The 22,448-nt window shown below is 42.2% G+C and overlaps 1 protein-coding gene across 1 annotated transcript in view; it reads right to left on the bottom strand.

Moving 5' to 3' along the window:
• PLCH2 (phospholipase C eta 2) overlaps positions 1-21,567 on the bottom strand; it is a 548,160-nt gene extending 526,593 nt beyond the window's left edge. Inside the window, exon 1 of the mRNA XM_086921546.1 lies at positions 21,421-21,567. Within this exon, the coding sequence (XP_086777672.1) occupies positions 21,421-21,556 (136 nt within the window). The 5' untranslated portion in view covers positions 21,557-21,567. The remainder of the gene's footprint in view (positions 1-21,420) is intronic.
• Positions 21,568-22,448: the final 881 nt, after the last annotated feature.

The following is a 22,448-nucleotide window of genomic DNA, read 5'->3' as shown; positions in this document are numbered from 1 at the left end:
GTGATGCTGAGGCTCTGTTTAACTTTAACCGGGTAAAGCTACAACTACATGTCTTCTCCCTCTAGAATTCCAAAGCATATGACACCTTACACAACATGTTTCGATAAAGCCAAACCAAAGTAAGCATTACCCGCTAGGATTATAATGCACTTAAGAGTATATGGTATGGCTATATCATAGAACAGCTATAAGGACATGGTTCCGAAAGCTGCAGACAGGCTCATCTCATGCTAGAGCACCATCTCACATAAAACCAAGCACTCTGCCTTCAGGATTGTCAAGGCCTGACATAGGAGTGACTTATAGGTTTATATGTGTCTATATATAATGGTAGGTTTAGGAATACTATATCTAAGCAAGGGGTGATTACACAACCTTGCCCTAGCTGAGTGATCAGCCAGTTGTGTCAGTGTGGATGGCCAGCCAGGGGTGGCATAACACATGCTGCAGCCCCTGGTAGGTCTTGGATGCACCTTTGCCCTAGGTACCTGTGGTACACTATACAAGGACTCATAAGGTGACCCAATATCCAATTGGAGATGTACCTAAAGTACATGGAGTCCATTTTACAGTGAGAGCAGATAGCCTGGGGCCCTGATTAGCAGGATCCCAGGCCAACTAAGTCGAAAACCAGTTAACACTAGGCAAAAAGTTGGGGTAACCATATAGTCAGATATCCACCTTCCTACAAAGCAAACCACATTTCAACTCAAAATAAAACCTCTGGTAGCTTGGCACAAAAGCAGTCAGGCTTAACTCAGAGGCAAGGTGTAAAGCATACATGCAGCATTTCCAACAGTAATAAAGTGAAAACACAAGAAATATCCTACACTTGTTTAAACACATAGAATAGTTATTTGAGACCAAAATCCAATCAGTAGAACCAGAGATATGCAATTTCAAGGATTTATGGTAGGCATAGCAGCTAAAAGCAGAATGTTCCACTTGAGTATATCTGGTCGTGCGAGATCGGATGGAAGTCCCAAGTTCAGGTCAACCACTATGGAGTGCATGTTGTATACAGTACAAGATGATTCCTGATGAAAGTGTTACCTCCAAAAATACAGAGGTGGAAGGGGTGTTGAGGAACAGGGGGAGCGTTGCAGATGGTCGTCGAACAGGACATGGTCGTGGATGAATGTTGCTGTAGTTGAAGATCCTGTTGGGCATCGCATGATGGTTGTTGCTTTAAGTTCATGTTGTAGGTCACTGCAGGCTGTCAATAATGTAGCACGAAGTGCAGATCTCACATTGCCTAACAATGCTGGCAGTTCCTGTAGCGCAAAGAGTCGAGTTCACCGGAGCTTTGCACTGGCGAGAAAAGCGGGTGGCAAGATCTTGACATGAACAGGCCCATTCATGTTTGCAAAACGCTCAAAACTTTAGGATTTCTCCCTTTCTGATGATACACCAAGGGTCCAGGACCAGAGGTGCACCTCTCCAGGATCAGAAACACACTCCAGCAGAACCCAGCAGGACTCCACATGCCATCTGGGCAGATGACAGGAAGCCTCTTGTGCTTATTATGTTCCTGTGAGTATGCTGGGGCAGATCCGTTGTAATGTGCAAGTGTGGTAGGTGAAAGCTCCACCCCGTCATCAAGTCAGATATGGCTCATACTGATAACACATAACCCATCTTGTCCCACTGTCTAGGAGCAATACACAAAGACCAACTGCCAGGTACACCTAGTCATGTGACACAGGATGCAGGCACCAAATGGTTGGGACAAGAAAATGCCAACTTTCTAAAAGTGGTATTTTCAGAATTGTGACTTAAAATCCGACTTTACCATTAAAGAGGGTTTTGATATACAATTCTTTAGACAACAAACTCAACATTCATACTTGGTCCCAAATAAAAATGATCACGTATTAAATATAATAAGTTACCCCAATGTTATCCTACGGGAGAAGCAGGCTTTGCAGTAGCGAAAAACGAATGTAAGAGTTTTTCCCTGCCAGGACATGTAAAAGTGAATAGTACATGTTCAACTTTTTATATATAATTTACCCTGCCCTGTTGGCTGCTTGGGGCCTACCCTGTGGGCGACTTATTTGTATTAGGAAGGAGGGTTTAGGCCTGGCAAGAGGTGTATTTTGCCAGGTCAAAATGGCAGTTTAAAACTGCACACAGGTTGCAATGGCATGCCTGAGACATGTTTAAAAGGCTACATAAGTGGGTGGCACAATAAGTGTGGCAGGCCCAGTAGTAACAATTGTTCTGCAGGCCCTGGGCACTTGCAGTACCACTTAACTGGGGACTTACAAGTAATTTAAATGTGCCAATTGGGTGTAAGCCAATTTCAATATATTGTGCGCTGAGGAGAGAGCACAAGCCCTTTAGCACTGGTTAGCAGTGGTAAAATGTGCACAGTCCTAAGATAGCAAAAATGAAATCAGCAAAAAATTGGAGGTGTAAGGCAAAATGTTTGGGGGAAGACCACCCTAAGGTGGACAGGTTTAAAACAATACGTATTAAATTTAATTTTTCTAAAGATAGACCTGCACTATCTATATAGGTTCACACATCGCTACCGTCTCGCTCTTTGATCTCCTGATCAGTCACCAATAAAATAAGTTACTTGAAACAGAAAGGAAGTGCTTGAAGCAACGGGTCCAGACTACAGCATTACAGCTTCGAAGCACTAGGCCACTATTTAGCAGACAATTAGTGGCACCAAGACGGGTTCCTGACATATCCAAATCAGTCCAACCTTACGTCTGGCGTAAAAGTGTTTTACTCTAACTTAAACACAGACCCAATACACACTGTATGTACTAAATCGAGCCACTTAAAGTTGGAAATATGCAGCAAAACATGCCGAACTCTGATGATCCACCCTCATGTTTTCTTTGTTTAGTGCCTGGTTCCAGCAACTTTTTTTCCCAGCACTGCAGACATTAGGTACCAATTTTATTAAATCAATGGCATTTATTTTATCATGCTAGGAAAGAGAAATGGCTGATTTTTGATTTTGTCAGATCGACTCCTTCTCCTTTCAAGTGGCAGACAGATACCCTGTCTTATCCGTATGAACTGGCAATATTTATACTGATAAATAACAACACCAAGGAGCAAAATGCAAAAAACAAATAAGCAGATTACATGACAGCACATTTATGGTCTTCCCAGTCAAAGAGTTAAGAGCAACGTGATATATAATATCATCTGTAAGATGATTTACCAACGTTGTAATTGCATCTGTGTAATTAAAAGTGAGATCATGAGCACTTCATTTGGTGTGTGAGTTATGGTTTGCTTGGCTGCTGTGTAAGTTATGGATTCTGGTTCTAACAATAACTAGAGAATTTCCATGGCATATATACATGTATACTAGGTGAATCCTTTACTCAAAATACAGTGATATGGACCCAAATATCACAGGTAAACCATGAGAAACTGAAAGTAATTTTTTTATGGTTTCCTGTCAAACACAAATTTCTGCAACATATTGACTGCCCCTAAACCACTCTTTAGAGCTTCAAGATTGTCAGGGATACCAGGATTATATGGCATAGAGGATCAAATTATGCGTCGTGGTTTTTCTAAATTATAATGCATAAGTGAAAATGATGGGGCACTTTCTCTGAAAGCATTATTTTCATCTATTTGCGCTAGACACAATATGGGTGGTGAAACCTGTAAATTTTGCAAATTATATGGCAAGTAACTGGCAAATATAGTAAATCCATAACTAGGCGATGAACGCGGCTGCCACGGTATCACCTACATCGACTGTCCCTCACCATTTCTCATTGTCTCTAAACAATTTATTCAGGAAAGGTAAACCAGACCTAAACATTCTAACTCCAAACAAAGTCCGTTCTTAATTACATTTTGGAGAAAACAGCTATTTCAAGCAAACTACCCCAAAATAAACATGTAAGACAAAAAGTGCATGACGAGAAACTGTGTGATATGGTACTATACTGCAAGCTAATGGTTCTTATGACATTTTCAAACAACTTGACTGTCAGGAATAGACCTGTCTCCTTGTGGAAATCCGCCCCCACCCACCAGTAACAAAGACAGCGAGCATATGATTCCTAGAAAATCCAAGTGTGTGACATAAACTTTGGTAAAGAAGCCGTTCTGCCAGCATCATTAATAAATCGAGGTAAGAGAGACACATGCTTATAAGTGCTTCACAATTATTGATGCGTGCCTATGTGTTTTGCTTGTTTTTAGTAAGCAAATTACGCGAAACAATGTGAAGTAACATTAAACCTATAAGCTGTATTAGATAAACTCATTGTACCATATTCTTGTATCAGCGATTGAAAGTTCAGCTACTAAAGCATTTGTGAGGAGATTTATACAGCAAGGCCAAATTCAAGAGGAAACAAGCATTAGAAATGCAATAGGTCTCACATTTTTTTGAGTTAGTGCTATTGGCATAGCTCAACAACTACCGGACAGAAATTGGCACTTTGGAGGTGCGGAACAGAGCATTGCTCCCTAAAACGGCCTGAAAGCCTAAAACGATGTTGATAGCCTACAAAATAAAAAGGCAGATCAGGATGACCAGGAGGAACCGTGGATGGATTGGTTTGGCCACCACAAGCAAACAATGAGTGACCCAAGCATGCAAAAGTGGGAGAATCAGACCCAATGCACAAATAAAAACTCTGCATTTCTAAATGGCACAACAACGAACAAATGGCAAATTCATGGGCATGCCAAAACAACAGGTCTTGCAAACAGCTCATGCGCGCTGCCTAGGCTCCACCTAAAAGAACGAAACACAAAGATTTGGTAGAAATCTTGGCTACCATCTTTAAAATGGAAAGTGGATTAAAAAGGAGCCATGCCCTAACAGCCATGCTCTTTATATTTGCAATCCTTGAAGAGCAGTCAGTTTTGGAGGTACTCATTGCAGTTGTAACAACTGACCCATTGTCTTGGCGTGTAATGGTAATGCACAAAAGGTGAAGGGAAGCTTTGATATGAACAACTACTAATGGTGGTAAGAAAGCATCTAATAAAAAAAATCGAGTGTTATTCAGTTTTGATTTAGAATATCACAGAAATAAAAGTAATAAGACTATACTTCTTAGACTCACAGCAAAAGCAAAATAGACTGCTCCTGATGATTATTATCAGAATTTGGATTTTTTAAAACAAAGGAGTACAAGAAATACTGATTATTCCCCCTATAAAGATAACCAGAGTGAGAGCGAAATGAAGACAATTACTGTTCAGAATTTTAAAGAGGAATTTCAAAGGAAATTTCGAAAGTCAAATCATCTTTAGAGGCAAAAAAGAGATCAACGAACAAAGGTATATTGAATCTGAGAAAAGAATTGTAGGTACCTGCATTACGGAACCTTGATTATTGCATAATAAGGCATTAAACCATAATCATTTCTTTTCTTTTTTGTATGTTAGTTAGCCTTAATTTATATAAAGCATTATTTTAAAGATTGCGTTAATGAAGTGCACTAAATCATCCTAAAATCTCTTTCCAGATCTCCTTGCCCACAGTACCCCTTCTAACCCCCCTCTCATCATTTGGTAACTCTGACACTAAAATGAGTATAGACTACAGTTGGTGGTACCTTTTAGTGGAATTTTCGAAGGTACTGCTCCCAAGGAACTCTGACTATGTAATCAGTTGTCAGCTTTGTTCATGATACCACCAGTTACCCATCATCTATGCTCTCTCTTTCTTTCTTTATCTCTCTACCTCGCTTTCTCTCTCACGCTTTATATATAGATATATTTATATATATGTTCACTGAAAAAATAAAGGCTAAAGTAATGTTATAGTTAGGTGAATACGTCATTGGCAACATTAACAATACATAAATACAGAAATTCACCTGTTATAGTTAGCAGAGCTAGCTATAAATTGCGCCCCGCCATGCACTGCTTATGACCTCATGTATGACATCATTCATGGCATGTTCTATGACATCATTTATGACATCACTCATGACACCTCAAATGATATCATTGATGACATCAATAATGACATCATCCAATGAGTGTGCTAGTTTGTTTTATAGATTAAATGATGGTGGGTAACTACCATAGTACTTTTCCACCTAATTTTGTAAAGCCTGGATCCAGCTAATGGGTGTAGGTGTTTACAAAATGCAAGTGCTCCTAATGCATCATAGATGTGTAGAGGTATTGAACACATTATAACTCTTTGTATTGAAGAGTAGCTCTGTTTGTAGGTGGCAGTTGACGGCTTGTGTTCATTATGTTCCACACAAATATTTTGGTACCTCAGAAAAAGTTTCCAGCAGTGCAACGATTCTGCATACTAAATACTGAGTATTGAAAGCAGCCTTGAGTTATTACACAGAATAGTCTCAGCATTACAATTTCTACTTAACATAGAGGACAGTGTCTACCAGGTAGTAAGCTATGTACCTGTGCTTGTTGTTCAAAAGATGGGCTATCTGTAAAAAAGATTGCCACAGGATAAATTCTGCAGGTAGTATAATCTTTCAAACACAAGGAGATGATGGATGGAGCGCTGAAGCTTTTCAGACACTCACCCCCAGTGACAGATCTGGGTTGAACCCATCATCGTTCTTTAGCTCACCTCGCCACTCCAGCTCAGACCCAGCCATATGCAAATCGTCTTAACTCTGTGCCTCATGGGAACAGTCCAGACTGAAATGCCAGACCAGGTCTTCCCTGGACCGGAAACAAGCATCCTGGGACCGGTTTCTGGGTAACTGAACAGTCCCTCAATTGTTCTTTTTGCATTTGTCACCCGAGTGGGACGGGTATGCCCAGACGTGGGTCCTGTGCTCTTGATGCCACTGGAGTCAAGCTATCCTGGCTGATGAGGGGTGAAACCCCAAAACCGGTCCTAGGATGCTTGTTTCCAGTCCAGGGAGGACCTGGCCTGGCAGTTCAGGCTGGACTATTCCCATTGGGCTCAGGGTCAAGATGATTTGAATGTGGCTGGGTCTGAGCGGGGGAGGCGAAGTGAGCTAAAGAACAATGGATTTAGGCCTAGATCTCTGTACTGGGTGAATGTATGACATTGTTCTGCATGCTGCCCATCAATTGTTCTTTTAGCAGTAGTATAATCTTTAGCACCTTCAGGCATTGCTAATTTTAATTGAATAGTGTCTTTTTTGCTAAGTGTTGCATAGAGTGTACAGTTTTTTTAGACACTTTTTAATACTCTGAAGTGTATTTCTCACAAGAGTTTCATTGTCTGCAAACAGTCTGGTACAAGGTAAACTCTCTCCATACAATGAATACAGTTTACAGTACCCACTCGTCTACTCATGTCAACTTTATTTCTCAATGTAAGTTCGGTGACTGTCAGGGGCTCATACAGATAAAATCTGTCCATAGCAGAGCATTCCTTTTGGAACAGATGTTTAATATTTTTCTGAACTTGGCTTTCTCTGAACAGCTGTATACAGATTGAACACAGTGTGCATTGAGGGTTCCTCATATATCTGTGGTTGATTGTTAATGTGATCTATGCTACACGTGAATTGTATGGTATAGGGTCAATGTGGCACATAACCCATGCATTTTGCACCTCAGGAAGTTGTTTCTGTAGTCTCATATTTTTCTGGGCTATTTTGTACTTACATTTAGAGCCCCAATGCTACACCTGTTTATACCTGCTTTCGCTCTACTAACCATAACTCATGAATTTCTGTATTTTGTTTAGTTCAAAACCTTAATTTTGGCACTGACATATTCACCTAACTATAACAATACTTTAAGCTTCGTTTTTTTCCAGTGACCTTTTAAGGCTTTTTAAAAATACATACATATATGTATGTATGTATGTATGTGTATTATATATATATATTATATATATATATATATATATATATATATATATATATATATATATATATATATATATATATATATATATATATATATATATATATATATATATATAAATTCGCCACACAAACTGAGGCAGCCGCCCCAGCCCAATCTTCAATGACGAAAGAATAGACCCGTTTTTAAGTGCTCAATCAAGGTGCTTTATTTTCTCCAGCAAGCCAGCCGCCATTACGCGTTTCGCTTTCAACAAAGCTTGATCACATATATCTTTTAATCAGGCCTAACTATAACATTTGGTTTTGTTTCAGTGAATTTCTAGTTGTTTTTAACGCAAATTGATAATTAATTATCATACATAAGTGCATTCCCCTGGCATGCATGGCCTTCAGCCAGGCCCTGCAGCCAACTTCACGCTGCACATGGCCAAAGGCCATGAGTAGAGGGGGTTGCATTTACGGATGAGCATGCGGCCAGCACCCATAAAGACAGCAAACCCCACACTGCTCAGGTCCTTCCGTCATGCATGGCATGGGGGTTGGCCACAGGACTTGCAGACACCCCTTTGGCAAACCCTCCCCATGAAGCAACCCCACGCTGCACAAGGCCTTCAGCTGTGCGTGGTAGAGGGTTGGCCACAAGGCATGGCCTTAGGCCAAGCCCTGTGGCCAACACCCCAAAAGGCAGCCAAGGCAGCCAAGCCCACCCTTCACATGGCCTTCGACCATGTGAAGTGGGGGTTGGCAATAGGGCCTGGCCCTTAGGACCCAATCCCCCAGGGCCTTTTTTTTAAGTAAACGGAGGGGGGCTTGGCAGATTCCCTCCCCGAGCCTCATTAGGCCCTGGGAACTCCATTACCCTGGGCCATACATATACATTAAAAGGGGAGGGGGGCACACATCCCTCCTCCCCTAGCCCTGTAAGACCATACAAACCCCATCCCCCAGGGTTGTTTATTTTTTTTCATTAAAGGGGAGAGCGGTGCCCATGTGCCCCCCTCCCCGAGCCTTGTGATGCCTTGGGTCCCCCTTCCCCAGGGCTATTTCCAAAAATAATGGGGATGAAGGCCAAGCAGTCTCCTCCCCTAGGCATTATCAGGCAGGGGACCCCATCCCCGAGGCCACTTATTTAAATAAATGGGGAGGGGGTCACACAGCCTCCAACCCCGATCCTTGCTAAGCCTGGGGACCCCATCCCTATCCCTCAGGGTAAATTCTAAAAATAAAGAGAAGGGGGGCCGCGCACCCCCACATCAAGCCATCACACATAAGTATAACGTTACTTTAACCTCTGTTTTTTCTGTGAATTTCTAGGTTTTTTTTATATGTAAAGTGATATTTAATTGCCATGGGTTGGCTGCAGGACCATGCTTGCTGCCAGGTCCTGCAGCCAACCCCCCACATGCAGCCAACCCCAAGCTGTGCTTTAGTGTGGGCAGGAAAACAGGCCCATAGTCTGTCCCAGTGGAAGGGAGCATTTTTAAGCTCTCGCCCATTGGGAGTGGACTAGTGGTTTGGCTATAAAACCTCCCTCCCCTTTATGAATACAGCCCCCGGGGGTGAGCTCCTCAGGGCATAAACATAGTGAATGCAGCCAGGCCGACATTTTGTTTTCTAATCCCGTGGGAGACTTGTGGGATCATTATATTTTTTGCAGATTTTTTGGGTGGCTCGTGGGTGGTCCCTCGGGCCCCCCTATTATGTCCTAGGGATACCTGAGTACTTACTGAATCATCTGCAGGTGGTTCAGAATGCGGCGGCCAGAGCCAATCTCATGGTGGGACCGAGAGCACGTATGACGATCCACCTGAAGGCCTTTAAATGGTTACCGGTTCGGAAGAGGATACAGTTCAAAGCTCTGGTTCTGGCTTTTCGGTCCTTTCATGGCACAGGCGCCATATAGCTCAGGAGAAGGGTCCAGCATTATGTGCCGCAATGAGCCTTGAGGTCCTCAGTGCAGTCTCTGATGTTCATTCCTAAATTTGCCCGTTCCCGGGTAGGCAGTTGCTCCTTTCAAGTGCTGGCTGCCCCCTCATGGAATTGTCTGCCTCTTCATCTTAGGCAGGTCCAGGACCTGCTTGCTTTTAGGAGACAGCTAAAACCCTGGCTTTTCCAGCAATTATTCTCTCTGTGTGGTCTGGCCTTTGGGCTCTGGTTTTCCTGTCTTTCGGCAGTCCTTTAGCGCCGGGGCACTCTGTGGAGCAGCCGTGCTCTTTATAAGTACCTATTTTCATTCATTTCACATACCCTGTTCCCTCATATTATTACTTTTTTTCAAGCCAATCAGAGTACTCGCTCCTGCGGCAGTCTGACTCCTGTGAGAGCGAGATGGTGCAAAGGAAATAAAGCCCCCATGGCCAATCAAATGGCTCCACTTTTACATTGCCGCCTCGCGGACCCAACTGTCCAGCTATACAATTATTTATTAACCTTAATTTCTCGAAAACTACTGAACGGATGTACACTAAATCACAAACACCACAATCTGCGGACCGCAATCTAGCTTCCTGCCAAATTTTGTTTTATTTCATTCAGCAGTTTTAGCTGTAGCCCGTTTTAAAGAAATCTATGGAAATTGCATGGGAATTTTGTGTCTTGGGACACCCCTTTTTTCTTGGCCCCCGCTTGATAAATCACCTCAAAACTTTCCATGCTCCAAATAAGCGCAAAGTAGCATGCTTTCCGAAAGTTTGAAAGAGATTCGTTCAAACAGGCCAAAGTTATTAGCAACACACACAAAAACGTTTCCTATGGAACAGCTGACCTAACTATAACTACCTAGTGGAGACTGCCACCAGGTCATATATACATATGTATATATGCATATGTATATATGCATATATACATATGTGTATATATATATATATATATATATATCACGCTCTGGCTTGTACCAACAGACGGGAGGAACGCGAGCACGGTCACAGGCCTCAAGCTGCAGCCCAGTCCCAATCCATGATCTAGAAGCTGCCTGCTTGCCACATCCGTTAGCAGCCCCAGACACCACTGCCTGACGCGTTTCGATAAGTCTTCATCAGAGGCTTGGGTGAAGGAGAAAGACACGCATATGCCGGTACTGCAGTCATAGGCTTTATTATTGGCGCGCTGTGGATCAGCTGATTGCGCATTGATTGCTGGTACCTGCAGTCCTGAGGAATATGGATATCTCCTCTGCATATGCGCGGAAAAATGTTCTGCTGGCAATTTCGGCCTCCCAGTGGGCCCCGGCAAACAGGTGGGTTCTGCATTCAGTGTCCGTGAAACCACGAAGAGAGGGGTGCTGGATGCACTCCCCTGTGGCCCCCAGGTATCGAGGGGTGGTTCTCTCCCAGCGGCATGGCGGCCGCTAAAACATCACGCTCTGGCTTGTACCAACAGACGGGAGGAACGCGAGCACGGTCACGGGCCTCAAGCTGCAGCCCAGTCCCAATCCATGATCTAGAACAGAGGTCTTCAAACTTTTGGACCCCGAGACCCCCCTGTCAAAATTTCCAGGCGTAAGGACCCCCTCCTGAAAAACAATTCTAGAATTTGGTACTTCTCATCACCGACAACCACAAACGCCTCCAGTTCCCATGGTAAATCATTTTTATGGTGGGGAAATATTATTAAACGGTGTTTAGCATATTAAAGGTTTTTGGGTGACTCAAGGTTGGAGTCACAGGCTTACTACACATTTCCAACCAAAAATCTCTAAAAAAGCAGGGTTACTGGAATTATGAGGCAAGTGAGGACCAAATTATGCCACAGTTTTAAACTTGTAAAGGCCGAACTTTAGAGGTATTTTGCAAGGTATGATAAACTACATGCACTTCTGCGTCCTGCAGACAATATTTGTGGTGATAGCGCAGAAATTAAGAGTAAAAACTGTCCACAGACTGTAAAACAGGCCAGCAAGCAGCAAAACAAAGCACACACACTGACCTGACTGGCCACCCCTGTGGGTACTCCCAGACTGCCCTATAGGAAGGGCTACTAAAATTATGAGGCAAGGGAGGACCAAATTATGCAGCAGGGTCGACAAAATTGTGTGGTAAGAAAATGTAAATAATGCTATGTGATACGCATATTTTGGGATACTACTGCATCATTATTCTGAAATGTTTTACCCACGGTGACACTGGGCAACATTTTCACCTCATCAGTAACAGTTTATAAACAAAATACAGCAATAAACAACCGAAAGATGTCTAGTCAACCTTTGTAAAGTCCCTTTGGTCTTGTGCAGAGTTAAACAGTTCACACATGCCTCTTTCCTCCCACCCCTCCCTTCTTTGTCAGTTAAAGTAGGCCTGACCCTGTCTCTCAATACCTAATAATCACACACGTGAATTATCTGTCCATGCTCTTCCCCTTCATCCCATCAATGTTATGCACCCTCCAAGCCCCCGCCCTCCCAGGCCCCCACCAAGCACATTGCCTTTCTGTCAGCTGCATAATATAACATAACATGTGTATTTGTAAAGCGCACCTATCACCCAAGCTAGGGTCTCAAGGCGCTGAATAACAGATGTTTATTGTTACCAAACTCAATGGTACTCATTTTATCGACCTCAGGTGGTTGAAAGGCCAAGTGGACCTGCCGGGATTTGAACCTGTGACCATGAGGTCGAACACAGGCCCCTACAGTGGATGCCATAGTCCACTAAGCCACCAGACCCAGCTTGGTGGCAGCGCCAGTTCAAAAGGGGGCAGAGCACCTGGAGCCTGCATGACAGTCGCACTGCCCCAACCCTGCCTTGGAAAGAAAGTAAATGGCACCCCCCTAGCTCTCTGAGAGCTCGAGTCTGAGTGCACACAACACATGATGTCTCTGGTTGGTTTCTACAACATACAGTTCTCGAGATATTACACTTTAAATCCATTATTGGGTTTGGAACTATAAATCAGTATACACTTCTCAAAATGCAATTGCCACTGAGTCATCTCAGGACAAATGCCCTATTTAATGCACATCATGCTTCCCTCACACTATATCCATTTACTTGCGGAGCACAGTGGGATTGTGACGCTCCCATGGGAAGGTTGTGTGCGTCTGAAGGGCCACCAGGCTTCTAGCCGAATTATGGGTGCTCGTTTTCATGTATTTTCTACTAATTTCCCCTTTCATATATATTAATTTATCTCCCTTTAGCACTTCCTCTGTCACACTTTTTCTTCTTCTTTCTCTGCGCCTGTTTATCTCTTTACACTCATTCTGTCACCATTTCCCCTTGTCTGTTTTGTGCTCCTTTTTTATCTCTGTATCTAGTCTTCTGCCATCTCTCTTTCTCTGCCTAGCCATCATCCAGATACTCATCTCTATTTCTTTTCATCCCTCCTGTGGTCATTCTCTTCGTATCACGCACTATCTGTTCCCCTCTTCCACCCCTCCTCTCTCTCGCTTCTTCAATCTCTCTCTCCCTCACACACACGCACACACAAGCACTCACACACTCTCGCTCATTATCTCTCTCTCTCGCACTCACTCTCTATCTCTGGCTAAACACATATAAGGTCCCAAAGACGAGACCTATTGGCTATGCCAATGCTTGTTCAGGTATACAAAGGCAAACAGACTACTGTCTATTTAAATACATACCCTTTAAGCCTTCAGTAGATGGGGGAAGCAAAGGCTGCCCACTTCCCTAGGTGCTGCTTAGTCTTATGGGTGGCAAAGGGCATCAGTGTTAATAGAAATTTGTGCATGGGCGTGCCGAAAAATCTAGCAGTGCGGCGTTGGCTAACCTTTTAGATCCCAGGCTCTCACACGAGGTTGCCACACCAGCTGTTGATGACAACACTCCATATTTATGGCGCCTAAATCATTAAGCCAGTGTCAGTAAGCCCCCTGCAAACATTTTAATTTTTTTAAAGTTCCGTTTATTAAAAGTTACTCCTATAAGTATTTGGCCTCAAGCCTACTTCCAGAAGGGTACTTTATTTCATGTTGGTGTCGAAAGCAACAGGACGTCAGACACCCAAAAACTTCATTGTGAAGGCGTAGGCGCAAACAACAAAAAGCTCTGGGGCTGGTCCCATACAAGAAGGGACATAAGTACTGCCGTGCAGTACCGGCTCAGAGGCATCCAGACATAATCCCAGTATAAATTAAAATAAGGCCGATCAGCACCCTTCAGCTTGCACCTTTACGAACCACTGCTCCAGAGCCTTCCGCACACCAAAGGTGCATATGTAAGGCCCCAGTTCCCGGCATTTCCTGGTGTGCAGTGCATCCTGCAATTTCTCTGATTGGAGGACAGTCGTCAATGACGTTGTATTCTTTTACAACGTCCTCCAATCAGAGAAGTCCATGACATGCACTGTTCAGAATCCAAAACGTTTATTCTAGATTCAGGCAGAAGTGCGACGGGAATGCGCGACCCCCTTTCCACGACTCCACGCCCCCCTTGGGGGTCGCGCCCCACAGATTGAAGGCCCCTGATCTAGAAGCTGCCTGCTTGCCACATCCCTTAGCAGCCCCAGACACCACTGCCTGACGCGTTTCGATAAGTCTTCATCAGAGGCTTGGGTGAAGGAGAAAGACACGCATATGCCGGTACTGCAGTCATAGGCTTTATTATTGGCGCGCTGTGGATCAGCTGATTGCGAATTGATTGCTGGTACCTGCAGTCCTGAGGAATATATATATATATATATATATATATATATATATATATATATATATATATATATATATATATATATATATATATATATATATATATATATATATTCACTGAATAAAACAAAGGTTACAGGGGTTTTATAGTTAGAAAATAGAATTTAGAAGAAAATGCTGCAAGGCACTGCTTATCTCCTCACATATTACATCACACATGACATGGTCAATTGAAAGACCTTTGGTTTTTTTCTGTGAATATCTAAGGTTTTTTCCATTCTGTTTTCTAACTCTAAAGTCCCTGTAACCTTTGTATTTTTCAGTGAATTTCTTAGTTTTTTTAATGGTATTTGCTAACTATAACGTCCCTGCATTCTTAGTTTTTTGTGTGAATTTATGCATTTTTCAATGTTATTTTGTAACTATAAAATCCCTATAAACTTTGTTTTTAAGTGAATTTGTAAGGTTTCTAAAAATAATATTTCCTAACTGTAATCTGTAACCTTTGAAAGTGAGTGTTCGAGTGAGTGAATGAGTGTCCCAGTGGGTGTGTGTGGGAGTGTATGCGTGTCTCAATGGGTAAGTGAGTGGATGTGCGAGTGGCTGAGTGGGTCTGGGAGTGGCTGTATAAGTTTCTCACTGGGTGTGTGAGGGGGTGCTTGAGTATCTGAGTGGGTCTGTGAGTGGGTGTGTGAGTGTCCGAGTGGGTGCATGAATGTCTGAGTTGGTCTGTGAGAGGGTCTGAGTAGTTATTTGAGTGGGTGCATGAGTGCCTAGTGGGTTTGTGACTGGGTGTGAATGTCTAAGTACGTCTGTGATTGGGTGCATGAGTGTTTTATTAGGTCTATGAGTGTGTGTGAGAGTGTCTGAGTAGGTCTGCGAGTGGGTGTGTGAGTGTCCCAGTGGGTATATCTGTATCTGAGTGGGTCTGTCAGTGGGTGGCCCTCCACTACTCCTGTAAAGCCCTGGGGAGGTGGTGGTCCAGGGGCCTCAATGAGGCCGATGGAGGGGGAAGCATGTGCTCCTCCTACAATTTTAACTAAAGTCCTGGGAGGTGGTGGTCCCAGGGGCTAACAAGGGTCCTAGCAGGGGGGACCTCTCCTTTAAATAGCACGGGCTGGCCCAGGAGAGTTGGTGGTACCTGGTGCTGTATTTAGCCCAGAAGGGGGGACCATGTGGCCCCTCTCTGAGTTTAAAATTTGTATTTGGCCCTGTCAAGTTGGTGGTCACCAGGGCCCGGTAGTCCATGTGGCATATTAAAGACTCAGGAGGGGGGTCGGTGCAGCCCCCCCCCACTACTTTTGTAAAGCCCTGGGAGGTGGTGGTCCCTGAGGCTCAATTAGCCCTATCGATAGGAGTCCATCCGCCCCTCCTCCCAATTTAAATAAAGTCCTGGGGATGTGGTGGTCTCCAGGGCTAACAAGATCCCTAGCAAGGGGTCCATGCACCTCTCCTTTTTTTATTAAATACCCTCATGCCCTCTGGGACCAGGCCCACCCGGGGGCTAAAGTGAAAATAAGCGCAGGTCACTGCGCTTGTTTTTTTAATTTTTTATTCTGGTGCAAAATTTGCAAACATCTTTACGAGAGATCGGGAAGATTGGAGAAGGGTTTGTGTCCCTACATATATCAATTTGGATTTTCTGTAATATCTTCAAAACTACAGAACTAATTTACAGCAAATAAAAAAAGGGTATTTTCTGGACCAAGAGCTGCCTTTTTGCCAAATTTGGTGTAATTCTGTCCAGCAGTTAGGGCTGTAGTTTTGTCTAAAATCTCTTTGGGAATTAACATGGGAAACACACTTTTTTTCGATCCTACCTTTTTCTCGGTCCCGCTAATGGTTCACCCTGAAACTATCCATGCACAAATATGCCACTCCACTGTACACCACTCCACTGTACCCTACTCCAGTGGACGCTATTCTACTGTACACCACTCCTGTCTACCCTACTCCACTCTATGCCACTACCATGTACGCTTCTCCACTTTATGCTATTCCACTGTATACCGCTCCACTCTGCACCACTCCACTGTACACTAATCTATTATATGAGACTCCAGTCTACGACACTCCACTATACACTACTCCATTCTATGCCAATGTACTCTATGCTAGTCCACTGTATGCAACTCCACTCTATGTTGCTCCACTCAATGCTATTTCACTCTACCCTATTCTACTGTACGCCACTCAAGTGTATGAAACTATAGTGTATGGTACTCCATTGTACACTACTTCACTGTACGTTATTCTTCTCTACAACAGTGCTCTGTATGCCACTCCAGTCTATTCTATTCCAATATATGCCTCTCCACTCTACTTCACTCCACTATACACTATTCCACATATGGCACTCCACTTTACACTAGTCTGTTGTACCCCACTGCACTGTTACCTATTCAACTCCACCTCACTGTATGCCAATCCAGTTAATGATATTCCACTATATGCAGCTTTCCTGTGCGCTACCCCACTCTACACCACTGCAGTGTATGCCACTCCACTCTATACCATTTCAATGTATGCTATTCTATTGGATGCCACTCCACTTTATGTCACTCCACTCTATACTATCCATGGTAAGCCAGTCCACTGCACACCGCTCCACTGAGCCAAACCCTATGCCACTACACCCAACAAACCTATATGGCACTCCGCTATAGCACATTGCTCTAATCTACTCTACCTCCCTCCACTGTACAATACTGTACTCCACTCTATATAAATAAACTGTACTCCACTCTATGACGTTTTCACAACCTCTACAAGATGATTTACCACTCCACTGTATGATACACCAATCCAAATATATAACACTCCACTCCACTGTATGGTATGCCAATACAATGTACTTCACTCCACGACACTGTAGTCTATAAGATACCACTCTTCACTTTATGATATGCCACTCTACTCAACTACACTGTTTGAGAGTTTAGCCCAATGTATGCCATGTACGACAGTTCAATGTACTTCGCTCCACTCACCAACACTCCACTTCACGCCACGACACTACAGTCAACAATACTCCACTGTACAACACTCAACTATACTGTACGACATGCCACTCCAATGTACAACATGCCACTACACTCTACAATACTCCACTCCACTGTATGACCACTCGATGCCAGTCTTCTATATAACACTTTACTACACTATACTCAACACCACTCTACACCACTCTACTGCATTCCAATCCACAATACGACACTCTATCGGGCACATGCATCAAGGGTTTTTGCATTCGCAAACGGGGCGAATCGCAAAAATCGACCGTTTGCGAATGCAAACCCCTTTTTTGGGATGCATTAAGGTTTTTGCTTTTTTCGCAATTTAAGAAATCACAATTTATTTGTGATTTCTTAAATTGCGATTGCATTTAAGAAATCGCAATTTTGCAATTTTTTTAATGCAATGCATGATTTTTTTTTAATTGCGAAATCGCAAATAGGAAGTGGTAAATTACCATGAAGTTAACCTTAATGGTAATTTGCAAAAACTTTCAAAAATGCACAAAAGTGCATTTTTAAAAGTTTCATTTTACACACACACATTCCCTTGGGGCATGTGTGTGTGAAAAAAGTACTTAAAGGTACATTTCAGGGGTGCAGGGGGGGGTTCTTTGGACCCCCCCCCTGCACCCTTGAAATTGCATTCTCATTTGGCGATTCCTTAATTGCGAATCGCAAAATGAGAATGCCTTCACATTCATTCCTATGGGCCTCTAGGCCCATAGGAATCGATGGAAAGGGATTACTTAATTGCGATTCGTAAATTGTGAATCGCAATTAAGGAAAATTAAGAAATCGCAAAAAAAAATGCGATTTCCTAATGCATAGCCATTTGAGAAGTCTTAATTGTGATTCCTTAATATTCGCAATTAAGAATTCGCAAACGGGAACATTGATGCATGTGGCCGTAAGACACTGCACTGTATTCTGTGACGCTGTGCTTAACAACAGTTATTTAAATGACACTCAAGACTATGTTTTGAAACACATGGTTTTATTATAAAATAAGAACCACTTAAATGTAATGAAAAAAACAAAGTTTAAAGCTACGGTATAGTTAGGAAATCTTTTTTATTCTTTATATACAAACTCAACTTAAACTATACAAACAGCAGAAATTATAAAGGTAGAGTTATAAATTACATTTTAAATTTGCGCACCACTAGTTAGAAGTACATTTCAAACGTATGCACTATTTCAATTTACTATATGTCGTGCACCACAATCCACATTCTTCTCACCAGCCTATCTTATACTATAACTTGCCACTCTACAATGCACCGTGGTCTGATAAATTATGTAATTTTAGATGACATAAGTCTTATTATAACTGCTGTCATTTCACATGCCATTAGTTAGATCATTTGCATGGTTGATGGAGATGTGCAGAGTGACATTTATTACTATTGTTCAGTGTGGGGATGGCAAAGGAGAGTAAGTCATTGCATTAAAAAGTGTTTTTCTCATGTTCATTTTTCTGTACTGTGGTAATAAAATCTAATTTGATCTTTTCACTCTAGTAATAATTGTGAATTTGTTTGTACCTTGCCTCTAAATAATATATGGGCCATATTTGTTATCATTGCCACAACATGAATATATGTACAGAATATTCTATCACCATTGTTGAATGTGGGAGAGGCCATACTCATGAGATGTAAAGCTATGAGTGAATCATATTGGCCATTCCTGCCTCAGCACTGGTAACAAATAGGATGTTACTCAATGAGGATCTGCTTATATGGTTCATGGGTGCTGTGTTTTTATGGGCTCTAGTCATGAAGCCAGACCCAGGATGCAAGTGGTTAAACCCATACACCTAGATAAAGGTTGTTTCCCTCTGTCAAGTCTTTGCAAAATGCATTCTGTGAGAAAATAAGTGTTTTTGCACATCATTTATGCTGCACTTTGGTAATAATAGGGCTGCCCTTTGTACTATAATAGTACATTTGTGAATGTGCTTGTGTTAGTACTGCTTTAAACAACATATGCTATTAAGCTGTCTTTGTATTCACTGGCATAGCAAACACCTCTCTCTCACAAATGCACACACACAAAAAAATGCACACACACACACACACACACGCGCGCGCACACACACGCGCGCACACACACACACACGCACATAAAGAGAGGCGATAATACTGCAAGAAAGTTTGCAGTCAGACTCACTGTGTGACTCCCAGTTCAGCTGGATATGAACTGCCCTGTATTTAGCAGCATGAAACACCCAAAGCTTCTTTAAGGAGGGGATTTGTGATTTTATTTGCACATATTTCACGAAAATCTCTGTAGCAGAAGACTCTACCGGCCAACAGTTATGTAACTTTCATTTCCTCCCGCGGTAGGGTCTAAATGTCACTGAGCTTTAGTAAAACGAGGAACGGGATCAGGAGGCTCAGCATGTAATTCTGCAGATTACACGCTATAAGATCCTATCTGTCGCAGACATCTGGCCGTCACATGTACATACAATGTCTATACATTGCTGTGAGTAACAGTGAGCTAAGTACTGCTCTTCTGCAGAGAAACGATTGGTTGGAATTTATAAGTTCCGGGTTTGAACTTAGACATCTCACTTATAAAGGGTCAAATTAGAATATATGGTCCTCTGGGTGTTGGCAAAAGATAAGCAACAGGAGCAAATCTTTCCTAGTTTTTATCAGCATGCACCAATCTTGTCTCAAATCCAGTCTCACCCCTTGCCTATATCTTCTCTGCCATCTCTCATGGGATTGCTAAATGGTCCTGTTTTGGCAAAGATTTCATCACCCACTCATCTTTCAATTTTTTCTCAGATTTTCCCTTTTTTTCCTTCTAGGACTGGCTCCCACTGCATGTTATTCCGTTTGGGTATCTAATGCCCCTAGCACCCACTTCCTGAGAGTTTTCTAGTGTGGCTTTTGTTCAACTTTCATGGGTGAGCTAAGTTTTCTGACGTTTTCCCCATTTCATGTCTCTTTTTTTGAGACCCATGTATTGTTCAAACATTTGGAAGCTGAAACCAAAGTAAGAGGCTTATGGTATGGGACCGCCCTGTCAGTGTTTCTCAAAATGTTGTAAGGATAATGGTCATTAACACTAGAAAACACGGATCACATTTTGAGATTTGTGTGCAGTGCTGGAGAGCACAACTGGAGATTTGTGTCTAGTTATAGAGGTACCATATTGAGTGTTGTGTCAAATACTGGAGGGCCTGACTCGAGTGTGTATCTACATCTCCAAAACTGTGTCCAGTAGTAAAAGGTTTGTCTACTCTAGAGCATTGTATTCTGTACCATACACTGGCCCGAACAAATACCTGCCGGTTTAGAGCCTCCTATGGAGAATTCTGTAATGTTTAGGATGCCTCTTATGGATATCTGTTCGGCTCTAGAAGTCATATCTGGAGTATGCATAGTTTTGGAACATGATGTGAAGAACTGCATCAGTCGCAGGAGACCTTGTTCAATTTCTTTAGTTAGAAAACCCATCTATGCAACATTGTATCAGGTTCTAGAACCGAAAACCCCAGAAGTATGTAGACAAACTAGAGACAGTGCGGAGCAGTCTACCAAAAATGTTGGATGCACTCAATCACAACCTATGTATATTGGAAAGATGTGATAGAGTTGGGGATAAGATCAATACTGGGAAATAATGTGAAAAACCCAAAACCATGCTGAACAGAGATATTTTTTACAGAACAAATAATCGAAGGACAGAAGGGTATTCGATGAGTCTGAAGTAGGAAGCTCAGAAGAAGTAAACAGGTTGAGTGAACAGAAAGAAAGTAGCAGAGCCAAATACGGTTTAGGGATCAAAAGAGCCTGTGGCAATAAATACTACCATATAGAATCTATATACAAATGGCTGTCCACATTTTTTATCAACCACCACAGGCTCAGTTTCTATGAACAGAAGTATTGTCAGAATGAATGTAGAGCCAAGGTGCAGTCATACCTTTAAAACATGCATCTATTGATACACAAACAGTGTTGTAAGCCATCACACACAGCTTCACAAAGTTTTATGTACTCACTTTTGGCCTTCTCATTTTTCCTGGATGGTCTCCAGCGAATGCAGGACTTGTGCTCATCCAGGTAGTAGAAGCGGACGAGGCCTTTGGAACTCCCTCGTAGTTTTATCATCTGAGTACCCGATTGCATAGAACTCATACATCTTTCCACTGGAAAGAAATACAAAAATAGTATATAAGTAACAACCCTTATTGCTCTGACACTAAAGCAAAAGTGTGATATGGTCAATCAAGAGACCAAGAATTTATGTCAATAAACACATAAATTGGACACGGAATTTGATGATGCAGACTGCAAAGAAAAAACTTCCAATGAAGAGGAGGACTGGAAGGTGGGGATAATGAGAAATGTAGTAGTACTAGATTTATTAAAATATAGATAACATGCATGGCAATAAACTCAATAAAATTACTATCACAATGACATATTTATAAAATAGTTCAGATACTTTATATTCCTCTAACAGTTTGTACAATTTCGACATAAAAACATTGTGTATGGTTGTTTCAATTTCACACAAAATATATCCATCAAATAATGGCACTATTTGAAAGGGGTAAACCCCAATGGTCAAATAAATATAAGTGAGCCACAGTGTAATTTAAAATATATGAAAACACCCTGATTAGATAAAGTAATCATTGTAAACCACTGGACTTGGTCATTTAATTATGAAAGGTCAATAACCTAAAAATTCATCAATGTCTTATAATAATGTTTAATTATTGTAATAAATCAACTCGATACAAAGTTACTGTTTTGTTCATAGCACACTAAGCCTTAATAATAATAACAAGCATTTGCAATGCAATGGTCTCGGCATCATTAAAGGTAGAGCAATTGGCATTGCTCATGACATTTCTTTTTTTTTCTTTAAATCATAAATAAATGGCATTGTCATTTACATTGCCAATACACACCACTCTGCACCTGCACTCACTACTCTGCACACTCACTACTCTGCACACTCACTACTCTGCACACTCACTACTCTGCACACTCACTACTCTGCACACTCACTACTCTGCAC

Source organism: Lissotriton vulgaris, chromosome 5, assembly GCF_964263255.1.
Source record: "Lissotriton vulgaris chromosome 5, aLisVul1.2, whole genome shotgun sequence".
NCBI classification, from domain to species: Eukaryota; Metazoa; Chordata; class Amphibia; order Caudata; family Salamandridae; genus Lissotriton; species Lissotriton vulgaris.
The sequence above is the reverse complement of the archived record's forward strand: the minus strand, read 5'-3'. Positions and strand labels throughout refer to the sequence as shown.